This window comes from Moschus berezovskii, chromosome 13, assembly GCF_049115385.1.
Source record: "Moschus berezovskii isolate FMDL1 chromosome 13, NW_MosBer_1.0, whole genome shotgun sequence".
NCBI classification, from domain to species: domain Eukaryota; kingdom Metazoa; phylum Chordata; class Mammalia; order Artiodactyla; family Moschidae; genus Moschus; species Moschus berezovskii.
Window position 1 is genome coordinate 36,143,818 of NC_142472.1, and position 27,374 is coordinate 36,171,191.

Sequence of the window (27,374 nt, forward strand, 5' to 3'; positions counted from 1 at the left end):
TACTAGCCTTGGGAAACTAAGATCCTCCACTGGAATCAAATGAGATACATGGATTCTGAAAATGGAAAAAAAAAAAAACAAGGTAAAAACAAAAACAGTAAGGTGAATCGCTTTAAACATTCTATATTGATTTTGCCCAAAAGTCGTATTTTGTAAAACTCTTAAAATCAGCACTGCTGTACTCTTGTCTTGAATACTTCATATGTAGCTGATTATTAAGTCACACCAGAATATAGCTTTGAGAGCAAATGTTCACGTTAAAATGAAGAAATAGTTAAAGCACATGCATTTTGTTTATAAAAGAAATCACTTCTTCATAAGAATGCATCTTTTATTATACCCAGACCACAAAATATTCTTTGGTCTCAGTGGTTAAAAGAAAAGATGAACAATGTAACATTCCCATTAACTGTATACACTATTATCAAATGTGTATACTTCTATAGTGGTGGTGGAGGATGGGCGGAACCTCTGCCTTCAAATACTTAGTATGCATGGCAGAATAAAGAAAAATAATTTTCTACTACTGAACCCTAAGGAAAATTCAAATGCAGTTTTTTGTTCATCTTCTAATATAGGTAAACTCTCAATATGCAATGCAACTTTTCAGCAGATAGGTTTTACAACATTTTAAAATAATAGTCTAAATTTACAACTTTTGCATGTGCTTCAAGTCTTTCTTGTTTTGTTGTTGCTCAGTCATTCAGTCTTATTCGACTCGTTGTGACCCCATGGACTGCAGCATACCAGACTTACCTGTCCTTCACCATCTCCTGGAGTTTGCTCAAACTCATGTCCATTGATTCAGTGATGCCATCCAGCTATATCATCCTCTGTCGTCCCCTTCTCCTCCTGCCTTCAGTCTTTCCCAGCATCAAGGTCTTTTCCAATGAGTTGGCTCTTTGCATCAGTTGGCCAAAGTATTGAAGCTTCAGCTTCAGCATCAGTCCCCTCAATGAATAGTCAGAATTGATTTCCTTTAGGATTGACTGGTTTGATCTCTTTGCAGTCCAAGGGACTCTCAAGAGTCTTCTCCAACACCACAGTTTGAAAGCATTTCTTCAGTGCTCAGCCTTCCTTATGGTCCAACTCTCACATCTGTGTACATAACTACTGGAAAAACCATTGCTTTGACTATACAGACCTTTGTCAGCAAAGAAACATCTCTGCTTTTTAATATGCTGTCTATGTTTGTCATAGCTTTTCTTCCAAGGAGCAAGTGTCTTAATTTCATGGCTGCAGGCACCATCCACAGTGACTTTGGAGCCCAAGAAAAGAAAGTCTGTCACTGTCTCCATTGTTTCCCCATCTATTTGCCATGAAGTGACGGGACCCGATGCCATGATCTTTGTTTTTGAATGTTGAATTTTAAGCTAGCTTTTTAACTTTCCTCTTTCACTTTCATCAAGAGGCTCTTTAGTTCTTCACTTTCTGCCATAAGGGTGGTGTCATCTGCCTATCTGAGGTTATTGATATTTCTCCCAGCAATCTTGATTCCAGCTTGTGCTTCCTCCAGCCCGGCATTTCACGTGATGTACTCTGCACAAAAGTTAAATAAGCAGGGTGATAATATACAGCCTTGACATACTCCTTTCCCGATTTGGAATCATTCCGTTGTTCCATGTCCAGTTCTAACTGTTGCTTCTTGACCCGCATACAGATTTCTCAGGAGGCAGGTAAGGTGGTCTGGTATTCCCATCTCTTTAACAATTTTCCAGTTTGTTGTGATACACACAGTAAAGGCTTTAGCGTAGTCAAGGAAGCAGAAGTTTTTCAGAATTCTCTTGCTTTTTCTTTGATCCAGTGGATGCTGGAAATTTGATCTCTTTCATGTTTAAGATACAAATAAAACTTCAGGCAATTTGTTTTCATCTTGTCTTCACTGAACATGTGCAGGATAGAGCTCCTATCCTTTAGCTCTTAAAGAACAGACTATTGAACATAACTGTTATTTAAATAGCAACTATGTTTACATGTTATAAAGGCATAATTTCAAATGAACTAAAATGTATCATTCATATCATTTGGGACTGATTCTTGAACATGTGGATTTTTGCTTTAATTCAATTACACTCATATCTGTTTTATAGATTAGAATGGCTTTACTATATATTTCTATGCATATTAAAATCACTATATTAAATCATTCATTTTGCAAAATATCTTTTATTATTGATTATGTACATTCAGTGCCTGTAAATCAAGGATTCCCAACCATGCTATCAATTAGACAGGTAATTAATACTCGAAACTTATAGAATTTGCTGTCTACAAAGCCTCCTGTATAATATCTAGGCATGGAAGATCTCTTGGAGGAGGGCGTGGCAACCCACTCCAGTACTCTTGCCTGGAGAATCCCATGGACAGAGGAGCCTGGCGGTCTATGGTCCACAGGGTCGCAAAGAGTCAGACATGACTGAGCAACTTAGAACGTACGCGTGCAATGAATGTAAGGGGTCAAAACTGGAAACCAAAAGAAACAATGGAAATGACAGAACTCATTTTCTGCTATCTGAAAACTCAGTATATACCACATTTGGGTTTTGGTAGTAATCCTGTGGATAGCATAAGGAATCTAATTTTAAGATTTTACCAGAGATTTTCATAAGATTAAAACATTACTTACATTTATATGTGTACAAGTCCATCTAAATTAGCTCTAAATGCCTTTACAACGATTACACACTTTTCAGAGTGGTTTTACTTTAACTTCAGTCAGGGATTTACATAATGTGCAGAGAATTTTAGACCCAAGTTAGTTCCCTATTCAAGATATGAATGTGTATGTACATATATACATGCACGTATGTGTATATATACATACATATGTAGAAGGCAATGGCACCCCACTCCAGTTCTCTCGCCTGGAAAATCCCATGGACGGAGGAGCCTGGTGGGCTGCAGTCCATGGGGTCACTAAGAGTCGGACATGACTGAGCAACTTCACTTTCACTTTTCACTTTCATGCATTGGAGAAGGAAATGGCAACCCACTCCAGTGTTCTTGCATGGAGAATCCCAGGGATGGGGGAGCCTGGTGGGCTGCTGTCTATGGGGTCGCACAGAGTTGGACACAACTGAAGTGACTTAGCATGAAGCAGCAGCAGCATATACACATATATATATACTTGTTAATTCCCAGAAAATTTATATACACCCATGCAAATAGACCTATATACATATATATATATATATATATATATATATATATAAACTTTCCCTAGAAGAAATAATTTCTATAAATAGAAAAGCATTTTCTATTTTCATGTACACCCAGGGTGGATTCATGTCAATGTATGGCAAAACCAACGAATATTGTAAAATAATTAGCCTCCAAAAAAAAGTAATTAAACTATGACGCTGCAATTTTCTACAAGCATCAATATATGTCTCTTAAGCCTATAGATGCTTCTTTTGAAAACTACAGCATTAGTTAAACATTAATGGCTAAAAATCTCTTTTAAACTATATTATTTTCATTAAATGAAATAAGCAGGTTTGTTGCACACAGCCCAGCTATAAAGCTTATGTAACAAGCACTGTCTGTACACAAATCTAAGATGGAAATTAAATTTAAATCACATTTCTTTGTTTAAATAATTTTTACACTGAATTAAAGATAAAATCTAATTACATATAAGGTTTTCATTTAAGATATAAGGGCTTCCCCTGTGGCTCAGTGGTAAAGAATCCACCTGCAATGCAGGAGGTGCAGGATAAGCAGTTTTCATCCCTGGGTCGGGAAGATCCTCTGGAGGAGGGCATGACAACCCACTGCAGTATTCTCGTCTGGAGAATCCTATGGACAGAGGAGCCTGGCGGGCTACAGTCCATAGGGTCACAAAGAGTCAGACACAACTGAAGCAAATGAGCATGCACACATGAAAAGTTTGAATCACCATAGAATACAGATAATTTTGCTTTAGTCACAAATGAATACAAAAATATTAGGAGTTAAACCTTGAAGAGTTCATAAATTTCCCGTTTCAGTAATTGAAAACAAATCACTACGCCTGGTGAAAGGTGATGTTTAGTCAGCTCTTAAAAGTCCACCAAGAAAAACATTTGAAGTTTCATTTTAGTCTCACTTCCCCAAAACATATGGTCCTTAACAGCAACATGCAGAAGTGACTCATAACTAGACATACAAATAGTCAACAGACACATGAAGAGGTGCTCAACATTGCTTGTACTGCTGTGCTCAGTCATACCTTACTCTGTGGCCCAAGGGACTTTAGCCCAGGCTCCTCTCTCCACGGGAATTTCCAAGCAAAAGTACTGGAGTGGGTAGCTATTTCCTTCTCCAGGGGGTCTTTCTGACACAGGGATTGAACTCATGTCTTTTGCATCTCCTGTATTGGCAGGCTGATTCTTCACCACTGGGCCACCTGAGAAGCCCAGGGAAACACAAATCAAAACCACAATGAGATATCACCTCATGCCTGTCAGAGCAGCTACCATCAAAAGAACCACAAATGGCCAGTGTTGGTGAGGATGTGGAGAAAAGGAAACCCTCATAGACTGTTGGTGGGAATGTAAATTGGTGCAGTCACTACGGAAAACAGTATGGAGGTTCCTCAAACAACTAAAAATAGAACTGCCATATGATCCAGCAACTCCACTCCTGAATGTATAGCTGAAGAAAACGAAAACACTAATGCAAAAGCCAAATGCACCCCAATATCCATAGCAGCTTTATCGACAGTTGCCAAGATATGGAAACAACCAAAGTGCGTATCAACAGATGAATGGATAAAGATGTGGTATCTATACGATAGGATACTATTCAGGCAAAAAGCATGAGATTTTGCCATCTGCAACAACATGGATGGACCTAGAAGGTATTATGTTTAGTGAAATTTCAGACAGAGACAAACAAATACTCTTTGTTATAACTGATATGTGGAATCTAAAAAAATAAAACAAAGGAATGAATATAACAAAACAGATTCACAAAACAAACTAGTGGTTATCAGTGGGGAGTAAAAGAGGGAAGGGAGGAGGGGCGAGATAGGAATAAGGGATTATGAGATACAAACTATCATGTGTAAAGTAAACAAGCTATAAGGATATACTGCACAGTACATGAAATATAACAAATATTTTCGGATAACTTTAAATGGAGTATAATCCATGTTTTCGAATCACGTTGCACACCTAAAACATGCGTGCATGCTCAGTTCCTCAGTCATATCCGACTCTTTGCAACTCCATGGACTGTAGTCACCTGGTTCCTCTGTCCATGGGATTTCCCAGGCAAGAAAACTAGAGTGGGGTGCCATTTCCAACTCCAGGGCATCTTCCCAACCCAAGGATCAAACCCATGTTTCCTGCGTCTCCTGCATTGGCAGGATATTTACCACTGAGCCACTTGAGAAGTTCCATACACTTATACTGTAAATCAAATATAACAATAAAAATATTAAGATTTTTTTAAAGTTAATGTTCAACCTAGAAAACTGAGAAACTACATAAATTCTTGCTAATATGTCATTAAGAACCAAGAAATTATATAGGAGAAACCCAGCAAGGCAACAGACAGAACACTGCTTAAGAATATTTAAAATATTTAAGATGATATACAAGACAAATGTGAGTACAAAGTACAAACAGTGTAACAACAACAAAAAAAGAACACTTGGTTGTTGTTATTGGCATGACAAAGCATCATCTCTACATACTATCCATTTATAGAACTGTTTCCGATTTTTTCTTCATCCTTACTGCCAACGTTTCATTCAGGCCCTCTTCAACATACATGGGTAGTAAATTTAACAGACAGGTCCAAAATGACTTATAGTCTATTTTATTTTCTAATCTGGTGCTTCCCAAACTTAATATGATTTACTCAGGGATCTTAAAACAATGGTTCTGATTCAGTCTCACAAGTTCCCCAGGTAATGTTTTTGTAACCACACTTTGAATAACAAAGATTCCATGTACTCAACAAACCTATCACTTTAAAAAAAAAAAAAAAGGGTCTTTGTTTCGGTTGTGTCTGGTCTTACTTGAAGCACACAGGATCTTTTACTGCAGCCTACTGGCTTCTAATCATGGCACGCAGGTTCAGTAGTTGGGCACCCGGGCTTAGCTGCCTTGTGCCATGTGGGATCATAGTTCCCTGAACAGGGATTGAACCCGTGTCTCCTCCATTGCAAGGTGGATTCTTAACCACTGAACCACCAGGGAAGCCCCTATTACTTTTCTAAGTTGTACCATTTTTTTAATGTTATGTATCGCAAAATCACTACTACCATAGTGTTAGCTAACACCTGCATCAAGTTACTTAACATTTCCTTTAAAATTAATTTTAATTGGCATATAGCTGGTTTACAATGTAGTATTAGTTTTGCTTTACAGCAAAGTGAACCAATTATATGCATACATATATCCACACTTTTTTGGCCCTTTTTTTAGCTGCGCTGTGCAGCATGCAAGATCTTAGTTCCCCAGACCAAGGACTGAACCCTGCTTTGGGAGGGCAAAGTCTTAACCAGTGGACCATCAGGAAAGCCCCGTTTCATATTTTTAAAACACCACTTATCTCATGTTGCTGCTGCTACTGCTAAGTCACTTCAGTCGTGTCCGACTCTGTGTGACCCCGTAGATGGAAGCCCACCAGGCTCCCCCATCCCTGGGATTCTCCAAGCAAGAACACTGGAGTGGGTTGCCATTTCCTTCTCCACTGTGTGAAAGAGAAAAGTGAAAGTGAAGTCGCTCAGTCATGTCCGACCCCAAGCGACCCCACAGACTGCAGCCTACCAGGCTGCTCCATCCATGGGATTTTCTAGGCAAGAGTACTGGAGTGGCTTGCCATTGCCTTCTCCTTGCCTCAGGAATCCACCCCAGCTCAGTGAAGCATGTATAAACATCTTCATTCAACTTTATGGGTTCAGAACTTCATTCTGGATCAATTTGATCTGTTTCTTAACTGCTATTCTCATTCCAGTTCATTTCTGCCCTGTTTCTGTTTTCTGGGGTAAAATATATATACAATGAAGTAACAATTCAATGAGTTTTGCTAAATGTATACACAATTACAAAATGTATACACATTTTGGTAAATGTAACCAATATTTTCCTAAAAAGATGAACCATTACACCAACCCTTTGTGTTGATCTAACTCTACAAATACCTTTCCACCTTCCCCCTATCAAGTTCCTTATTAAAAACACACCAAATTTACCCAGATATCTCAATCTAAATTACTACTAATTTGAGACCCTAGCCATCATCTTGGAGAAGGCAATGGCACCCCAATCCAGTGCTCTTGCCTGGAAAATCCCATGGACAGAGGAGCCTTGAGGGCTGCAGTCCATGGGGTCACTAAGAGTTGGACATGACTGAGCAAATTCACTTTTACTTTCATGCATTGGAGAAGGAAATGGCAACCCACTCCAGTGTTCCTGCCTGGAGAATCCCAGGGATGGGGGAGCCTGGTGGGCTGCTGTCTATGGGATCGCACAGAGTCGGACACGACTGAAGCAACTTAGCAGCAGCAGCCATCATCTGTCACTGAACTAAAGCAGTGGGCTTCTCACAAGTCTCTACTCCTTTTCTTACTCCCTCCCCCCAATTAATTATCCACAAAGTAATCAATGACCTAAAATTATAAACCAAGTCAGGTCAGTTTCCTGTGTAAAATTCTCCAATGGCTTACCTTCACACCTGTGCTACATCCAAATGCCTTTTCCTGTATTCCTGTATCACCAAGCTCTCCAACTCTAACCTCATCGCTTGGATTTTCCCCCTTACTTTCAGTGCTCTGGTTATATGAACCTTTTTTTTCCCTGGTCCTAAAACCCAGCAAGACTTGCCTACTTTGGGAACTCTGCAGTAAATAATCCCTCTACTCTTCCCCACCATCTTTCTATGACTAGCTATGTTTAGCTGCTCAGATCGCAACTTCAAAGTTACCTTTCACAGAAGCCTTCTCTAACCACAATAACCTAAAGGATCCACTCAGTCACTAACACAAATCCAACTTTTTCTGCATAGCTTTTATTATTGTTATGTATCTTATTAATGTGCTTGTGTGTGTGTGTGTATAGGTTCAGTTGCAAAGTACTGCCTGACTCTTGACAACCCGATGAACTGTAGCCTGCCAGGCTCCTCTGTCCATGGGATTTTCCAGGCAGAATACTGTGTGGGCTGCCATTTCCTCCTCCAGTGGACCCTCCCAACACGGATTGAATCCGCATCTCTTGCCTGCGTCTCCTGTGTTAGCAGGTGGGTTCTTTACCATTTGAGCCACCTAGGAAGCCCCATTAATGTGCTTATCATTCGTCTGTTCTCTCAGGAGCATAAGCTTCATGAGTATGGAACTTGCTATAGTGTTCACTGTTAACTCCAGCCCCCAGAACAGTATCCAGCTCATTACGAATAGATGATAATGTCTGTTAAATAAATATGTATGTTTATACTGTGCATATGGAAATTGTGCTTGTGTACCAATACAGACTCTCCTATGAAATTCAAAGAGAATAAGAAAGATATTGCTAGTCATCCAACAAGGCAAATCCTTCACAAGAAAGAAAGGGAAGAAAAGAACTGCAGCTTTAATTTGGGGCAAAAAATAATATAAAACACAGATTAAGTCAAAGTTTAGTTCACATGTTTAATCAGTCAAGTTAATGAAAATATCAAAATTTTTGAGTTAGTGTCTGGCAGAGGAAATTTAATTTTGTTGCAAATAATACACTATTTGGTGTTTCCATTCTGGATGGGCTATGCTGCAGAAAGAGCAATGGCATTGAATCTCAGTTCATCAGGGTCACGTTCCATAAACTTCTTGCAAACTTCTATGGCATCCTAGAGGGAAAAAAGATACATAATCTTTCAGTTTAAAAACATGTGTTTTACCTACAAATGATAAATACAATGCTTCACAGCTTCTTAATTCATAGTAATTTTATACTTCAGACTTCTTCTCTCAAATGCAAAATAACTCAGAGGACACCAGAAAAGTGAATAGCTGGTGGCCTAATTTGCTTAGTACAAAAGTATGAGATATGCTAAGTGTTCTTTCTTGAAAGGCTTTTAAGAAGCTTTTAACCTGAAAATTACATGTTTCATTGATTCTAAGCCTCACAATTTGTTCATAAATTTTAAAATCTTTAAAATCAAGAAACAAATGATGGTACCTTGGATTTAATGAAACATAGGATACGATGTGCAACGCTTTCAATACTACTCCTGTTTTTTTTTCAAATTTGATACTTGTTTACACCAAGAGTTCTCCGAACCTCTTTCATTAGCTGTAGATTTTTAACACTAGTTCAAATTTTTCTTTTTGGATTTTTTTCCAGAAAGCCAGGACAAGAAGATATACAGAGAAAAGTTACACCAGTTCTCTTTAGAGATGTTTTAAAGATAACAAGAATATTAATGAACTGAAGGTGGGCCAACAGGTTTTACTGTTACCTCTAATAAAGTTTCATCACTAGTTTCCCCATGGTTAATTGGAAATGGTTTCCGTCCATCTGTGGAAAAATAAACAGGTGAATGGTTAGTTGTCTGTATAGGATAATATGCTTTTTAATAATATACACAATTAATGACATTTATTTCATTTAGAAATTTTTCCAGCTGACCCAGAAATATCCTTAATTCATGCTGTTTTGTTCTATGTGGGATCTATTCAAGAATCATATATTTTATTTAGTTGTCCTATCTCTTTAGTCTGCATTAATTAAGAATGACAGGATAATGTATTAATACTTTCAACTTCCATTTTCCTCTTCCCACAGTGAGGCAAAAGGTAAAATAATATATCCTAGAACAAACCCTTTAAAAGTGCTACATATGAATATTTTTAACACTAACAGTTATTTAGAACCTTGCTTACACATTTGAATGTCTAAATTAACTTCATAAACAGATGCTATTAGAAATAAACACTATTGGCCTTAATTTCCTAAAAAGAATATGCAAGACAAATGTCAGCTTTTTAAAAACTACAACCATCAGAAATATATTTCAGGACTTCCCTGGTGGTCCAGTGATTAACTCTCCATACTCCCAGTTCAGGAGGCCTGGGTTCGATCCCTGGTCAGGGAACTAGATCCCACAAGTTGCAACTAAGAGTTTATATGCTGCAACTAAAGATCTGGCATAGGCAAATAAATATTTTTTTAAAAGAGTAAATATAAAAAATTTCTTTCTTCACTTTAAAGCCTTCTGATAAAGGCTCCTAAGTACAACTGACATTTATACCAATGAAAGGGAACTACTGCAAGGTTTATATATTACTACCACTAACCATGTACCAAAGTAGGAACACAGAACAACAATCTCAATAACCTAGGATTATTTTATTGAACACCAAGAGTATTATCACCTTGAATAAAGTAGTACTTTTTCACCACTATGAAAAAATGAAAAAGTTCAGAATTACATAAATTCATGCAAACCCAAAGTTAACTGATACTCTATATCCAAGTCTATAATTTCAGATGTTTTATAAGTGGCACTTCAAGTTCAAGCCATAAAACACAATCCCCTCTATAATTTCATGACTTCTAAAGATAATAAAATTTTTTGAATCAACATGCATACACAGTGATAGACCTGGACTAAAAGACACTACTTTTAAAGAAAAATATGAGTGAAAATGAACTGAACAAACCAAAAAGCAAAACAAGACAGTTATTAAATCCAGAGAAATAAAAAAGTGAAAGAGAAAAGTACATTAACTATGGCTCATCTGAAAATAACGTTTCTGTAGTCATAAAAATCTAAACAATTATATACTGTATAATAGAAGGATCTATAGTCAATATCTTGTAATAACTTACAATGAAAAATAATATATGTGAATATGTAGAACTGAATCACTGTGCTGTGCATCTGAAACACTGTAAATAAACTATACTTCAATAAAGTATATATACTTAAAAAAAAAGAATCCAAACAACTATAACAACAGGAAAAAGTAAGTATGTATTTTGTGATTGGGAGACAGAAGTAGGTAAAGAGTGACAAAGGAAACAGATTCTTATCTTCATTGTGGGAGGCCAAGGAGTAACAGTTAGGTAACCTCCTTCTCCAGCCAGGATGAAATAATGTACTGGACTAGGCTTTCCACTGAAAACAACTAAAGACCTGGACAAAATACCTGAAATGGTTGTTTTATAGACTGGGAAATATGTAACTCACAACTGTTAGGTAAGCCTAAGATAATACTAGCTCTCTGCTAGTGCATGAGAGGGAGACCCGAGCAGCCTACAGCCACCTTAATTAGGAGCCCAAAGAAAAAGAGGGCAGAGCTTGAGGGGAGCAGAGTTCTAGGAGGCCGAGGCAGTTGGAATCTGCACAATGCCAGGAAGAAGCTAGCTACACACTTGGGAGAGCTCCGGCTATTTGTCTGGGCCAGGCCAGGATCAGGGGGCCAGGTCGGGGCGGGAAGCAGTGTGTCTGGAACGGAGCTTTAGGCTGAGCAGCCAAGAGCTTGTTTATATATCAGGGAAGGCATAAGTCAGAAAATAAATAAAGGACAATGAGAGCTAGCTTTCCCCTGTTCAGAAAAGGAAGTCACAAATATGGTTACACTAGCACAAAATGTATAATATTAGCTTAGAATTAGAAATGTAGATGTAAATAAACGCTCTTTAATACAGAGAAACATAACTAATCGATTGTGTGTCCACGTATATTCTTATTCACATAGAGGTGTCTTCTATATACTACATACAAGTATTTCCGAGCTCTGTCCTCTGAGAAAGCCTAAAAGTGACAGCAACTTAATAACAACAAGCACACCGAGCACCCAGATCTTGGTTCTAATCATCATCTTCCAGTAGAAACAACCAGGGCTTCTTGGAGAAGGCTTAGGCATGGCAAATAAAAGATGAGCCAGGAAATGCTGTTCTACTAGAAAGTTAGAAAGAGCTCAAAGAATGACAGGGACAAATTAAAAGGACATATGCCAGGAACTACTTGAAGCCCTGAGGACAAGGACGAGGTAATAAAAGAAACATGAATAACTCAGTCCCTTCCATTAGTTAACCTTACAATTAGGTACAGAATGGACATATTAAAGGCTACCACTACCCTCTGTTATATAATGGTCCTGCAGAAATTCACCTGCACCATGTCTATAATCATACAGCCTTATTTTAAAATTAAAGCTCTTCAGAAATAATTTTTTCCTTAAAAATCATATGCTGTTCTCTTAACCACTATTTTCTATGAACTAACTCAATACTTCTTGTGCAACATTCCTTTTAATAATTTAAATTATTCCTAATTTAATAATTTAAAAATTCCTAATGGAATCTGCATCAGGGCCACCACCAATTCCCCTTGCAATGAGTCAGTAAATGTCCATCTTCATTTGTCTTGTATTAATATTTATTCCTATCCTCTATGACATCTCAAAGAGTCCTGCTATTCTTTAGAACTCGAAAATTCTTTTAAACTCATTTAAAGAATGTAATTCCCAAAGGGCTCTAATTCTCTATCAGCCACATTGATCATTCTTCCTGCTAAAGAATACTTGAACCAAACAAGACCTTAGTAGTTCTGCCTTTCTTTTCTGATGTTCTTACTTCAAGCCAATTTTAAGATCCTTTCAAGTTGATCTTGGCGTGCTACAAAAGAGAACCATTTCTGCATATGTAGCCAACCCTTGATATATGTCTTTCCTTCCACTGCCCTTTAGCCTCGGAGCTCAGAGAGCCAGCTCATCAGTCAAACTGGGTTTTCAGACAATGTATTCCTTCCCACTGAGATAATCACAGATTTTTTTCTTCTAAGTATCTTTTACTGTTGTTTGTTCTATTATTAAGTCTCCCATTCTGAAATTCACCGTTACATTTTTATAATCTCTGGTTATGAGTCATATTTTTCACTCCTCTGGCCTTGCCTAAATCTGTGAGAATGTGTTTTATCAGTCTCAGCAATCTCTTTAGAAATCCACTGCTACCAGTCATTCTTTAAAAAACAAAACAAATATATATTTATTATTTCTTTTGGCTGTGCTGGGTCTTTGTTGCTGTGTTTCTCTAGTTGTGGCAAGCGAGGGCTACACTACTCTCTAGTTGCAGTGCAAAGGTTTCTCTTGTTGAAGAGCAGAGGTTCTAGGATACTAGGACTTCAGTAGCTGCAGCACATGGGCACAATAGTTGTGGTTCCCGAGCTTAAGAGCACAGGCTCAATAGTTGGGGTGCATGGGCTTAGCTGATCTGCGTCATGTGGTATCTTCCCAGATGAGGAATGGAACCTGTGTCGTCTGCATTGGCAGGTGCATTCTTTACCACTGAGACACCAGGGAAGCCCTACTCGTTATAAGAGCAGAAACTAGCTTCCAGCAATCAGATATTTGAAATCCCCAATTCCTATTACATCTTATCTCTATGTAAGTTCCAGAGACTGAAATAAGAAAGCATACCTTCTAAATTACCCCGCAGGTCTGTTATATACTCCCGTGACCATGACCTCATTTTAGCTTGATTCCTACTCAAATCACTCTACTACTGCAGATGATCCACAGGATTGCACACTTCTTTCCTTTCCTTGTCCCCTTTAACAGAGCCCCTTCTTTTAAATAAAGTATATGATTCTGTTGCTGTATTCCAAATATAGAATCCATCTAAATTTTATGGATCACATTTACAGTCACACTCAGAGTCCTTTTTGAACTTTTCTGTCTCTAATAAGGAAAAGGAAAGTGTGAAAGTGTAAAGTTAATATTTAACAGCAAATGAGAAGAGAACTAAAAATCATGGTATCTGGAAACTGAAAAGGACTTCACTCTTTTGTTTTCTTTATTTGGTCCTTTTTCTAATCTAAGAAGTTTTCATAGAGGGCTCATAAGTATTGTAAGTATTATGAAAGAATTATAACAAGCTTATTCTGCTTGAACGACCCTATTAAAATTAGAAGAATCTCCTCCAAATAGTCCCTGAAGTAGTCCATTGATAGTTAAACTTTTAAAAGATAAATGCAGGTATAGGCCAATATCAAGTAATTAATCATGGGGACTTTGACACATGGCTGAAGGAACTGTTGCCAGAAAACATACTTTCCTGTAAAGTCTTTTGAAAAATCAGATGTGATACAAAAGGATGTTACAAAAGCTTAAAAACTAGTGATACTCACTGTTGAATACAAACACTAATCATTATGAATAATAAACTATGTTTTAAAACTAGTTTCAGGACCAAGAAACTAATTTTAATGGTCATCCAAGATGTTGCTGATAAACGAATTCAAAAATTTAGTAAAGAATTCTGAAGTGACTACAGGAGTTTCCTATAATAATTTTTACTTGCCTGTTTTGCAAAGGCGGTTGCAAGCATTCTTGAATTATATTATTAAGTTACTTGGACAACAAAACATTTTTACTTTTTCTAGTAAGAAATCTTAAACGGAAAACTGTTATTATCCCAACTCAGTGCTGTAAGGTAATCAATTTAAGTAAACACAATGAATATCAACACTCATGTTTTCATAAATACAGACTTTCCCATTTACTATTTTTGTCCCAGGATAAATTAAAATAGTTCTTACCTAATTCATAGAGATGCCCATCTACATGAACTAAGGCAATAAAATGAAGATCTACTTTTTCATCTATATTTGGTGCCTAAGGGGAAAATACATAGTATGTATGTTAGTAGTCAAAACAAATCAATCAACTTACATGTAAACACATATAAATAATATTATATTACATAAAAAAATTTATAACAATATGATCCAAGGCTTAGTCTTTGATACAGTGGACAGAGAGTGAACGCACCTACATTTATAACAAATGTGTTCACCCATCAACAAGAAAAACACTGACTCAAAGTACATCTCTCTTAATCTCAACTGACCTAAAAATCTAAGGTTCTGTTCACTTTGGAAGCTTCAGCCCCTAGCACAAGGCCTGGTACACAGTAGAGGTACAATGCATATTTGCTAAACAAAATGAATTCATGAACTAATTTGTCTAATTTTTGAAATTCGAATAAACTTTTTAGAAGTTAAATAGCATAAAATGAGTTAAAGAAACTCTTTTCAAGTTAAACTTCAAGACATCAACAGTTTTTTTTCCTTAATGACTTAACCTTAATAATCTCATTTTTTGAATAATGCAATATAGACTCAGAATATTTTTTATTCATCCTAGATTCAAAAATCTAACTGGTTTGAAATGAAATATAATCACTGCTAAATGCAAGTCAAACTTTAGAGGTAAAAGTTTTAAAGAGGCATAAATCAAATTATACCTCATATCATTTAATATCCAGCAAGTAACACAAAGTATAGCACTAATGCGAAGCTGAGGCTCTGATACTTTGGCCACCTGATGTGACGAGTCGACTCACTGGAAACACCCCGATACTTGGAAAGATTGAGGACAGGAGGAGAAGGGGATGAGAGAGGATGAGATGGTTGGATGGTATCACCAACTCAATGGACATGAGTTTGAGCAAACTGCAGGAGACAGTGAAGAGCAGGGAAGTCTGGCGTGCTGCAGTCCATAAGGTTGCAAAGAGTTGGACACAATGACTGAACAACAACACAAAGTTAACTTCTGCTAACTTTGTTAACTCAAATTTTTATTTTTTCACCCTTAAATTATTATATAATTTTAAGCAATACAAAGTTTTCAGATAAAGAAATTGAAAGGTACAGAATAAACATTGCTATCCTGGATTTACTGGGTGGGTACTTAGTCGTGTATAACTCTGTGACTCCATGGACTGTAACTTGTCGGGCTCCTTTGTCCATGAGATTTCCCAGGCAAGAATACTGGAGTGGGTTGCCAATTCCTCCTCCAGGGAATTTTCCCAACCCAGGTATCGAACTCACATCTCCTGTGACTCTTGAATTGACAGGTGGATTCTTTACCACTGAGTCACCTGGTAAACCACCTTGGATTTACTGGATGCTTCTAAAAATATTTACAGATAGTGACTAATCTAAGCTCACACTATTCTTCAGAGATTACTTCCCTCAAATTGCGAATGGGTGCAACACAACATACATTACTGTGGCAAACTAGCTCTTCTTAAATTTGACTTAGAGCTAAAGAATTCCACAGTTGGTAGGAGTCACAATTATGAAGGATTACTGTTGTTCTGATACTAGACCGCTCCTGACTGCAGCCCCATTTGTGGCAACCCCGCCAACAATGGGAAACTGCCACTAGGTTTTCAGGTAGTCCATTCCATTTGGACAGTTTTGTTAGAATTATCCCACCTACTGAGGCAAAAAATGTTTCCCAGTATTTTCCACATCTTAAAAAAGACTAATCCCTCTTGAATATGGTATTTCTCCAAACAGATAGTAATGAGTTTCCTTATTTTACTGGTCAGAGAATCAAAAATTTTAGTGATCCCTCAAACCTAGTCCCCCGATTTTACAATGACCAGAGAGAACCCAATTTTCCAAGGCTGCTGCTGCTGCTAAGTCACTTCAGTCGTGTCCGACTCTGTGTGACCCCATAGACGGAAGCCCACCAGGCTGCCCCGTCCCTGGGATTCTCCAGGCAAGAACACTGGAGTGGGTTGCCATTTCCTTCTCCAATGTGTGAAAGTGAAGTCGCTCAGTCGTGTCCGACTCCTAGCGACCCCATGGACTGCAGCCCATCAGACTCCTCCATCCATGGGATTCTCCAGGCAAGAGTACTGGAGTGGCTTGCCACTGCCTTCTCCGTTTCCAAGGCTAAATCCAGGCAATTCTACAAACTATAAATTCAATTCTATACAAAAACACTAGAAAGAATTCCTTACACAATCAAGCCCCAGGAAAGGGACTTGATTTACTCCTTTTAAGATACAATTCTCCAATAGGACATCAAGTATTTTAAACCTTTAAGCTATTATGCTTTTTAAAATTATTACTTATTTTTACACCGTCTCTTAAGAATAATATCTCTTATATAATAGCTTCTGTTTTTCACATTTTGTCAGTAAATACAACCGTGCTAGAAATAAAAGTAATACAACTGGAATCGGAGACCTAACTATGTACTCAACCCCCGAGCACTGGGTTTCTTACCCGTTTTCAGATTTAAATGAAATTCATGAAAGTACTTTGTTAACTGTTACATGCCATACAAACACTATATATTATAATATTAACACTACATTATCACAAATGTAAGAAATCACTAAATCTAAATGACTCAAAATTGTGAGTCATTGTACCTTTTATCCAAAAGTGTGTACTAAAAATCCAAACTGCTAAAGGAGGTATGAAAAGTCTTCAAACCATTATAAAAGACAAGAAATGCTCAAAACTTCTACCCTTTCCACAAAACCTCAGTACCTATTACAAGCCTTTTCCTTTGGTCAGCTTCAATTAATCAGGGTCTGAAATCTATACTTATCCAATTGCTTAAGCATTACTCCACTAGAAGCAAGAACAATCAGTAAAAAACAAATTCCAGATTAGATAATCTTTGCCTACATTTTTATACATTATTTTTACAAAGTTTCTTAATTTAGAACATACGTCTTACTACCATGAAGAATCAAAAAGTGATGTGACAAATCAATTAGATAGAAAATTAAATACTAAAGAAAAATTTAAAAAACTAAATATAAATTTCAAATTATAAGAAATAGCTTAAATTTAATGTATAATTGTGGCACTAAATATATACCAGATATTGTTCTAAGCACTTTATAAGAACTGACCAATTAACAGTCATATGGACCCTATGAGGTAAGTAATATAGTCACATCCACAGTACTCACTGTCATATAGGCCCTATGAGGTAGGTAATATAGTTACATTCACTGTACTCTCAATCAATGCACAGAAGCATTAAGTAACATGCTCTAGGTCACAAAGCTGGTAAGTGATAGAATCCGGTTTCAAGTCCAGGCAATGTCATTCTAGAATACACATTCTTAGTCACTAGGCTATGAAAACACTTACGAAGTTACAAAGTAATGATTAATATGGAGCAAACATTAATATTACATAAAAATATAAAACCAGAAATGTCAATTTTTATGACATGTTCATTTATATTTAGAATATTTTTAAGTACAAAGGAATTTATACCTATTTCGAATCAATTGTGCCCAAGTAAGAATTTATAAATTAGAGTTTTACTCTGATCATCTGATTCACTCGCCTCTCTTCCTATTCTGCCAGTGTATGGCACAGTAGGAAAGCAATAAATATCAAGTGGATAAATAGATAAAAATGAAAAATGCATGTTTGTGACCCAATGAGGATAATGAAATAGAGATACCAGTCTGTTGATGAAATGCTATTTTGGTGACTATACTGGTATCTGATGGAAGATGTTTACGGAAAAGTGCCAACACTCTATAGGAATAGCTAGAGCTATTAGTAAATAAGCAGAAGGAAAGAATGTTTGACACCAATTTTTAATTTTTTTAAGCATTAAAGTATGTGTAATCAGACTTCCTCTGGCTTCAAAAGTCACAGTGATTTCGTCAAGTGTTAAGTTTCTTATAAATGTATGGCATACACCAAATATTTTAGATGTAGCATTTCTAGGTAGGCTCTGTCCAACTACAATCATTACCATTTTCTAAAACATCAGAAAGACAAGAGCTATAGTTGCCTAACCCTGCATTTTATTTCAATTATGAGAATTATTAGAATTCCAGCATCAACCTCAACATTTAAGATAATTAGCACAATTACAAGAACAAATGCACTTTTTAACAGTCTGCTAACATTACCAACTTAAGAAGGAGAAATTGTGAAATTTGTGGGAATCCTATATCAATTCACAAGGAGAAAATCTTCACCTCCTGCTTGAGAAAAGATCTTCAGAAACTGAATAGGCAGGGAAGATTGGATCAAGATTAAACCAAGTACCTGAGCCACCGCAGGGAATAAAATAGTTTAGATGAACACCCTACACCATGAAGGATTAGATTAGGACAGAGTAAGTAAAAGTAACCCCAGAGCATGACAAGAGACAAAAGTCATGTTCAGAAATATGAAAAAAAAAAAAGTAAGAGATGGCAAAGAACTCAGAAGGGACACAGCATTTGTTGACCTGAGTCAACTAAATGAAACTGGAAAGATGAAGGGTAAGAGAATATACATTCACTTGAACAACTGACAGGAACTTAAACATTATCATGAATGTCGATCAGCACTCATCAAAAGACAGGGACCTTTACGTTGGCAGGATATGGAGTGGAAAGATGGATGTTCACCAAGGCGCTGGTGAAAGTCAAGCTGAACTGCAAAGCATAGAGCTATGCTTGCAATCTTATCACGGGAGAAAAAGCTAATGGCTGATGAACCAAGAGAAAAGCACTCTGAAGACTGAAGAAATTTAAGGGAAAAAATGGACTACCCCTGTCACTGGAAGAAGAGATGGAAGATTGACTACACTTACAACAGAATGGAGACCCAAAGATGGTAGACGTAAGAAGGGTCGCCAGCGACGAAGACGGAGAGATGGACTGGTAGCCTTTGCAGGGCCTACATGGTTACGTTTGACCCAGGGCAGGGATGCATGGTGACACAATGATGAGGCCTTCGTTCTGCAGTGGCTAGAATGAGGCTGTGATGAGGATGGCGAGGAGGACTACATAATTAAAAAAGAGAACATTTTACTTAGACCACGTTACTGGGAGATCAGTTATTCTTAAAGGCAACGTATGGTCATACTTTGATTTATATGGTCTAGTACTTTTGACCAATCATAATCTAGAAAAGGATCATAAATGAACATTAGTTAAAGGCATATAAAGTGGAAATACATAACCACGGTATCAGGTTATATTCCACAGCTTCTATTAAATGCACATCTAAAATATTTACATACCCTCATCTGTATAGCACAGATTCATGGAATTACTTAAAAGCCACTAATATGGAATTATTACAGCAAATTCTTTTAAAAAAGAACACACACACAAAACATGTAACACATACAAAGAATTATGTGTAAAAGAAAACTGAATGGTGACAGGCACTGGTAAAGAGATTTTCTTAGAAGGAATAAGTGATAAGCGCTTCAAAATCCCTCAGAAACAGGATGCCATTCATAAATTATCCTCTTACTTATGCTGACAAGTTAAATGGAAACTATCATGGCTTATTAGCCATCTTTTAGTTATTAGGACTTCCCTGGCGGCTCGGACAGTAAAGCATCTGCCTGCAATGTGGGAGACCCGGGTTCAATTCCTGGGTTAGAAAGATCCCCTGGAGAAGGAAATGGCAACCCACTCCAGTACTCTCGCCTGAAAAATCCCATGGACGGAGGAGCCTGGTAGGCTGCAGTCCATGGGGTCGCAAAGAGTCGGACACGACTGAAGCGAGTTAGCAGCAGCAGCAGCATTCATCATTTATTTTGTGCCAAGCATCCTTTTAAGCACTTTACATGAATTAATTCATTTAATCTCCCAGTAACCCATGAGACAGTTGTTGTAATTATTTTAATTTTACAAAAGAAGAATCAGGACAAAGAGGTGAAGTAACATGACCCGGGTCACACTGCCAGGAAGTAGCAGGGCTGGGATTCAAACACAGGAAATCTGGTTCTAGAATCCAATGATCTTAATCACCAGAGTGTACAGCCTAAGTGGTCAAGAAAAAGATTTTAATACTAATTTATTCGACTAGCTTCAAGAGGTGTAATCCTCTTAAAGTTAAGAGATTTTTGGGAATCATCCTACCAAACACTACTGTACCAAAAAGGCAAACCTGACCCAAGAGTTTCCCATGAAATGTACATGCTGAATAGTAACTAACTTATTCATGGTAATCCAAATGATAATTTGACAACTGTCACCTCCAATAAATGATACCAGTACATGAAACTAAGTTTAAAGCAGTAGGATAGAGTTATAGTCACTAACAACCATAGTGAGAAGTAAAAAGAGTAGTGGTATACATCCTGGCTTAGTGATAATGGATTTCACTAACCATGACTTATTCTCTTAAGGAAAATGAAGGGGTTTTCCCTGAATGATTTCTAAGATTCTTTCAACCCTGAAAATTCTATGATCCTACTTAGCACTTTTCATCTATGTAAACAATACAACAACTTAAAGCTATCATTGTGATGAGGGTTTTAAACTTGTTTGTGAACACTTTCAGTCAGTTCAGTCGCTCAGTCGTGTCCGACTCTTTGCGACGCCATGAATCGCAGCACACCAGGCCTCCCTGTCCATCACCAACTCCCAGAGTTCACTCAAACTCAAGTGCATCGAGTTGGTGATGCCCTCCAGCCATCTCATTCTCTGTCGTCCCCTTCTCCTCCTGCCCCCAAATCCCTCCCAGTCTCAGGGGCTTGTCCAATGAGTCAGCTCTTCGCATGAGGTGGCCAAAGTATTGGAGTTTCAGCTTTAGCATCAGTCCTTCCAATGAACACCCAGGACTGATCTCCTTTAGAATGGACTGGTTGGATACCAGTCTGTTGTTCCATGTCTAGTTCTAACTGTTGCTTCCTGACCTTCATACAGATTTCTCAAGAGGCAGGTCAGGTGGTCTGGTATTCCTATCTCTTTCAGAATTTCCCACAGTTTGCTGTCATCCACACAGTCAAACGCATTGGCATAGTCAATAAAGCAGAAATTTCACAATTTATTTTCACATTTACCTCACATCTTTTCTTCTACTTTGTTGAGTCTATTGGCAAACCCATTAAAGGCATTCTTTGTCTCTGGTATTGTGCTTTTCATTTCTAGATTTCCACTTGATTCTTTCTTATAGTTTCCAACTCTGCTGATATTCCCTATCTGTTGGTACATACTGTCTACCTTTTCTACTTGAGCCTTTAACATATTAAAATAAATTGCTTCCCAGGTGGCACTAATCATAAAGAATCCACCTGCCAATGCAGCAGACACAAGAGACACAGGTTCGATCCCTGGGTCAGGAAGATCCCTGGAGTACGAAATGGCAACCCCCTCCAGTATTCTTGCTTGGAAAATCACGTGGACAGAGGAGCTTGGCGGGCTACAGTCCATGAGGCTGCAGAGAGTTGGACACGACTGAGTGACTGAGCACATGCAGTAGTAAACAGTCACACTAGTTCATACGTTCATTAGTCAACAATATTAACAACTAACACTGACTGCTCACCTTTGCACACCAAATGTTCTATATAGATTCTTAATGATCCCACTGGGGTAGAATTACGATCATTTCTATTTAAAGAGGAAGATATGTGCTTCCCTGGTGGTAAAGAATCTGCCTGCCAAAGAAGGGGATATGGTCTCTGACCCAGGAATATCCCCCAAGCCACGGAGCAACTAAACTTGTATACCACAACTATTGAGCCTGTGCCCTAGAGCCTGGGAGCCACAACTACTGAAGCCTGTGTGCCCTAGAGCCTGGACTCCACAACCAGAGAAGCCACTGCAATGAGAAGCCCACACACTGCAACTGAAGAGTAGCCCCTGCTCGCTGCAAATAGAGAAAAGCTCGTGCTGCAACGAAGACCCAGGACAACCACAAATAAATAAATAAATAAAATTATCTTTTTAAAAAAACCCAAAAAACTGTTAAGGGGAACTTCCTTGGTGGTCCAGTGGTTAAGACTCTGTGCTCCTAATGCAGGGGGCTCGGATTGAATCCCTGGTCAAGGAACTAGATCCCATGTGTTGCAGCTAAGAGCCAGTGTTAAACAATGTGTGTGTGTTTTTTTTTTTAAGAAAAACTGTTAAAAAACAATAAAGATGAAGATACTATTTTTTCCCAAACACGATCAGATTATCTATGGGTAATTTTAGCCCTTTTTGTTCATCATGTTTTCCATATACAAGAGAAAGGAATGAAAGACAGGATATGTTCAAAAGCACAACCTCCTGAATAAGTTTCATACACCAAAGTTGCATGAGTGTATGCATACATTTCTACTTGGCAAGTATTCTACAGTATCAAATACATTACTATATTATGACTGTCTTACTTGTAACTGCTTTGTAATGCACTTAGGAAAATCTTTTATCCACTATCATATTGCTAGCATACTAAGTATTGTTTTTGTCAGTAAATGACTATTTGAGATGTTAAGCATTAGAACCAATAATTTAAAATTTTTACTCATACTTATTTCTATTGCTTAAAGCTATATGAATACAATATATACACATTTTCTCCAACTGTACAATTTATAAAGATAATTTAACTTGTAATACAGACATAACAGTGTACATCATAAATATTTTCAATTCCGATGAAAAGTTTCTATGATAATTCAGAAAGGACTTTCAAGTAATATTATTTTAAGAGATGAAAAGACTTTGATATGAAGAATGCTATTATGGCATCTTAAACTTCATAGGCTCTCTCTTAGAATTACAAAGATTAAAGACATATTCACCAACTTTTACATTGTAGTATTAGTTACTTAAGCAATTGCATTGACAGCTAAGTCAGCTTTGCTTTCAAATAAGAAATTTAAACTGTTAGTAGAATCTTCAGAATAAATATCCAATTTCCTTTCCATACTAATTGGAAAAGATCAGACACTGACAACTTATTCTTGAGTCTTTCAGAAGATTTTAATCAAGAGCTCATTTTCTTGAGCATCTGAATAAAGAACTCACTTCCTCAGTTTTTTAGCTCTGGTAGAGGAATCCAAAATTGTTAAAAATTATGTACTTCATTAGAATTATTAATAATATCAATGTCTGCCAGAACACTGAACATATGCCCCCTCTGCTTACTGTGGGGGTTTGCAACAGTACAATGTGACTTCATACATACCACTACCCATGCAATATAAACCTATCTCTTCATTACAGTTTGGAAAATCCCAGAATAGCCTTTTCAGAAACCCTAGGAATTAAATGCTTTGTTCTTCATAAAGAACTCTGAGTTTAACAAACCATTTCTGCATAAACGAATTAGGTACAGACTTTCATTTTGAGATTAACCATTTCATTTAACCATTCTGATTATGACCTAAATCCTCTGAGTTTTAAAAAAATTAGTTAGCTTTTTGGATACAGTCTATAAGCATCATGACCGTGTTAGCACTATTCAGAGGCACAAGGGCTCAGTTGACTTGCCCAAAGCATGTAAGTAGTGACCAAAGGCAGAGGCAGAACTCAGGACTTTTGACTCATATTTCAGTGTTTTCATCACACACAAATCCACCCACCTGTCAATGCCAACTACCTTATTCGTAGAGGCAAACCTATTACTATCTCTATCTGTATTCCCAATCAATGGCTCATCTATTTTCAGATTTATAGTTCAGTTCAGTCGCTCAGTTGTTTCCTACTCTTTGTGACCCCATGGACTGCAGCATGCAAGGTTTCTCTGTCCATCACCAACTGCCAGAACCTGCTCAAACTCATGTCCATCGAGCCGGTGATGCCATCCAACCATTTTATACTGTCTCCCCAATCTTCTCCTACCTTCAATCTTTCCCAGCATCAGGGTCTTTTCAAATGAGTCAGCTCTTCACATCAGGTGGCCAAAGTATTGGAGTTTCAGCTTCAGCATCAGTCCTTCTAACGCATATTCAGGACCAATTTCCTTTAGGATGGACTCGTTGGATCTCCTTGCAGTCCAAGGGACTCTCAAGAGTCTTCTCCAACACCACAGTTCAAAAGCATCAATTCTTCAGCACTCAGCTTTCTTTATGGCCCAACTCTGACATCCATACATGACTACTGGAAAAACCCATAGCTTTGACAAGACGGACCTTTTTTGGCAAAGTCTCTGCTTTTTCATATGCTGTCTAGGTTGGTCATAGCTTTTCTTCCAAGGAGCAAGCATCTTTTAATTTCATGGCTGCAGTCACCAGCTGCAGTGATTCTGGAACCCAAGAAAATAAAGTCTTGCTGTTCCCCCATCTATTTGCCATGACATGATGGGACTGGATGCCATGATCTTCGGTTTCTGAATGTTGAGTTTTAAGCCACCTTTTTCACTCTTCTCTTTCACTTTCATCAAGAGGCTCTTTAGTTCCTCTTCCCTTTCTGCTACTAGGGTGGTGTCATCTGTGTATCTGAGGTTACTGATATTTCTCCTGGAATCTTGATTCCAGCTTGTGCTTCTTCCAGCCCAACATTTTGCACGATGTCCTCTGTATATAAGTTAAATTAGCAGGGTGACAATATACAGCCTTGACATACTCCTTTCCCAATTTGGAAGCAGTCTGTTGTTCCATGTTCAGTTCTAACTGTTGCTTCCTGAACTGCATACAGATTTCTCAGGAGGCAGGTAAGGTGGTCTGGTATTTCCATCTCTTGAAGAATTTTCCATAGTTTGTTGTGTCCACACAGTCAAAGGCTTTGGTGTAGTCAATAAAGCAGAAATACAGGTTTTTCTGGAACTCTCGTGCTTTTTCTATGATCCAGTGGATGTTGGCAATTTGATCTCTGTTCCTCTGCCTTTTCTAAATCCAGCTTGAACTTCTGGAAGTTCACAGTTCACGTACTGTTGAAGCCTGGCTTGGAGAATTTTGAGCATTACTTTGCTAGTGTGTGAGATGAGTACAATTGTGCGGTAGTTTGAACATTCTTTGGCATTGCCTTTCTTTGGGGTTGGAATGAAATCCAATCCTTTTCCAGTCCTGTGGCCACTGCTGAGTCTTCCAAATTTGCTGGCATATTGAGTGCAGCACTTTCACAGCATCACCTTTCAGGATTTCAAATAGCTCAACTGGAATTCCATCACCTCCACTAGCTTTGATCGTAGTGATGCTTTCTAAGGCCCCCTTGACTTCACATTCCAGGATGTCTGGCTCTAGGTGAGTGATCACACCACTGTGATTATCTTCGTCGTGAAGATCTTTTTTGTACAGTTCTTCTGTGTATTCTTGCCGCCTCTTCTTAATATCTTCTGCTTCTGTTAGTTCCACACCATTTCTGTCCTTTATCGAGCCCATCCTTGCATGAAATGTTCCCTTGGAATCTCTAATTTTCTTGAAGAGACTTCTAGTCTTTTCCATTCTATTGTTTTCCTCTGTTTCCTTGCACTGATCACTGAGGAAGGCTTTCTTATCTCTCTGTGCTATTCTCTGGAACTCTGCATTCAGATGGGTATATCTTTCCTTTACTCCTTTGCCTTTAGCTTCTCTTCTTTTCTCAACTATTTGTAAGCCCTCCTCAGACAACCATTTTGCCTTTTTGCATTTCTTTTCCTTGGAGATGGTCTTGATAACTGCCTCCTGTACAGTGTTACGAACCTCTGTCCATAGTTCTTCAGGCACAAATCTCTTTGTCACTTCCACTGTGTAATAGTAAGGAATTTGATTTAGGTCATACCTGAATGGTCTAGTGGTTTGCCCTACTTTCTTTAATTTAAATCTGAATTTTGCAATAAGGACTTCAAACTTATAACTAGTTCAGAAAAAAAAAAAAAAAACATGGGTCTTAAAAGGTCAGATTACTTTCCCTTCACAGTTAATGCATATGTCATTTTGTATATGAAAAAATGATTCAGTTACTCTGCTGCTGCCGCTAAGTCACTTCAGTTGTGTCTGACTCTGTGTGACCCCATAGACAGCAGCCCACCAGGCTCCCCCTTCCCTGGGATTCTACAGGCAAGAACACTGGAGTGGGTTGCCATTTCCTTCTCCAATGTGTGAAAGTGAAAGTGAAGTCGCTCAGTCGTGTCCAACCCGTAGCGACCCCACGGACTGCAGCCTACCAGGGTCCTCCATCCATGGGATTTTCCAGGCAAGAGTACTGGAGTGGCTTGCCATTGCCTTCTCCATCAATTACTCTATAAACTGTTTAATAACCACAAAATTAGAAATGCCATGGAGACTTAAAAAATATTTCAAGCCTTTAAAAAAAAGATTTTATTTCGAGTGTATGATTTAAAAAGTCAAATTACTTTTCCTTCAGTTAGTATACATGTCTCTGTGAGTATGAAAAATAAAGAGATAACTCTTTAAAGTACTTAATAATAACTCAAGAATAAGAAATGCAATAAACGCTAAAAAGAAATGATATGGACCTTTTAACAAAGGGGGCAGAGGGTCAGACTAATATTAATTCTCTATTAAGAAAGCAACTGATGGTTTATCTTAAGTGCTTAAATCTAAATTATTCTAAAATGTTAAAATAAAGTAAGTAGATTTTTGGCTTACACCCAAAATGTTTTCCCATTTAAAGGGCAAGCCGTTATTAAGCAAAATATCATTATAACCTGTAATTTCCTGAATATAAAGGGATCATTGGTTGGTAGACACTTTAATGACTATTTTCCAAAATATACATAACATAATTACCAAAAGACTGGTTGGTTTATGGGTAAGATTTTAGATTTAATATAGGGAAAAATCTACTACTGACTAAGAGCTAACTTAGCTATAAGGGCAACAAAGAACAAAGTGTTCAGCACAATGCCCAACAGTCATTTAAAATTCATTACATAGTGGTATTATTCGCTGTATCTAACCTTGCTTTTAGGACAAACTAAAAATTTTTAAAACTTCACTTTGTTTTTGTTTCTTTTAGCAA

The 27,374-nt window shown here is 37.6% G+C and overlaps 1 protein-coding gene across 3 annotated transcripts in view; it reads right to left on the reverse strand.

The window, feature by feature from the left end:
* Nucleotides 1-8,603: 8,603 nt before the first annotated feature.
* The window catches only part of UCHL3 (ubiquitin C-terminal hydrolase L3), a 41,630-nt gene continuing 22,859 nt past the window's right edge, over nt 8,604-27,374 (reverse strand). For 2 of the 3 annotated variants that reach the window (XM_055426470.2, XM_055426472.2), the window contains 3 exons: nt 14,512-14,587; nt 9,424-9,482; nt 8,604-8,811 (listed from right to left, as the gene is read on the reverse strand). In XM_055426470.2, the coding sequence (XP_055282445.1) occupies nt 8,728-8,811; nt 9,424-9,482; nt 14,512-14,587 (219 nt within the window). In that variant the 3' untranslated portion in view covers nt 8,604-8,727. Of the gene's footprint in view, nt 8,812-9,423; nt 9,483-14,511; nt 14,588-19,333; nt 19,526-27,374 lie in introns of all 3 variants that reach the window. The other variant, XM_088842673.1, reaches the window with a different exon arrangement.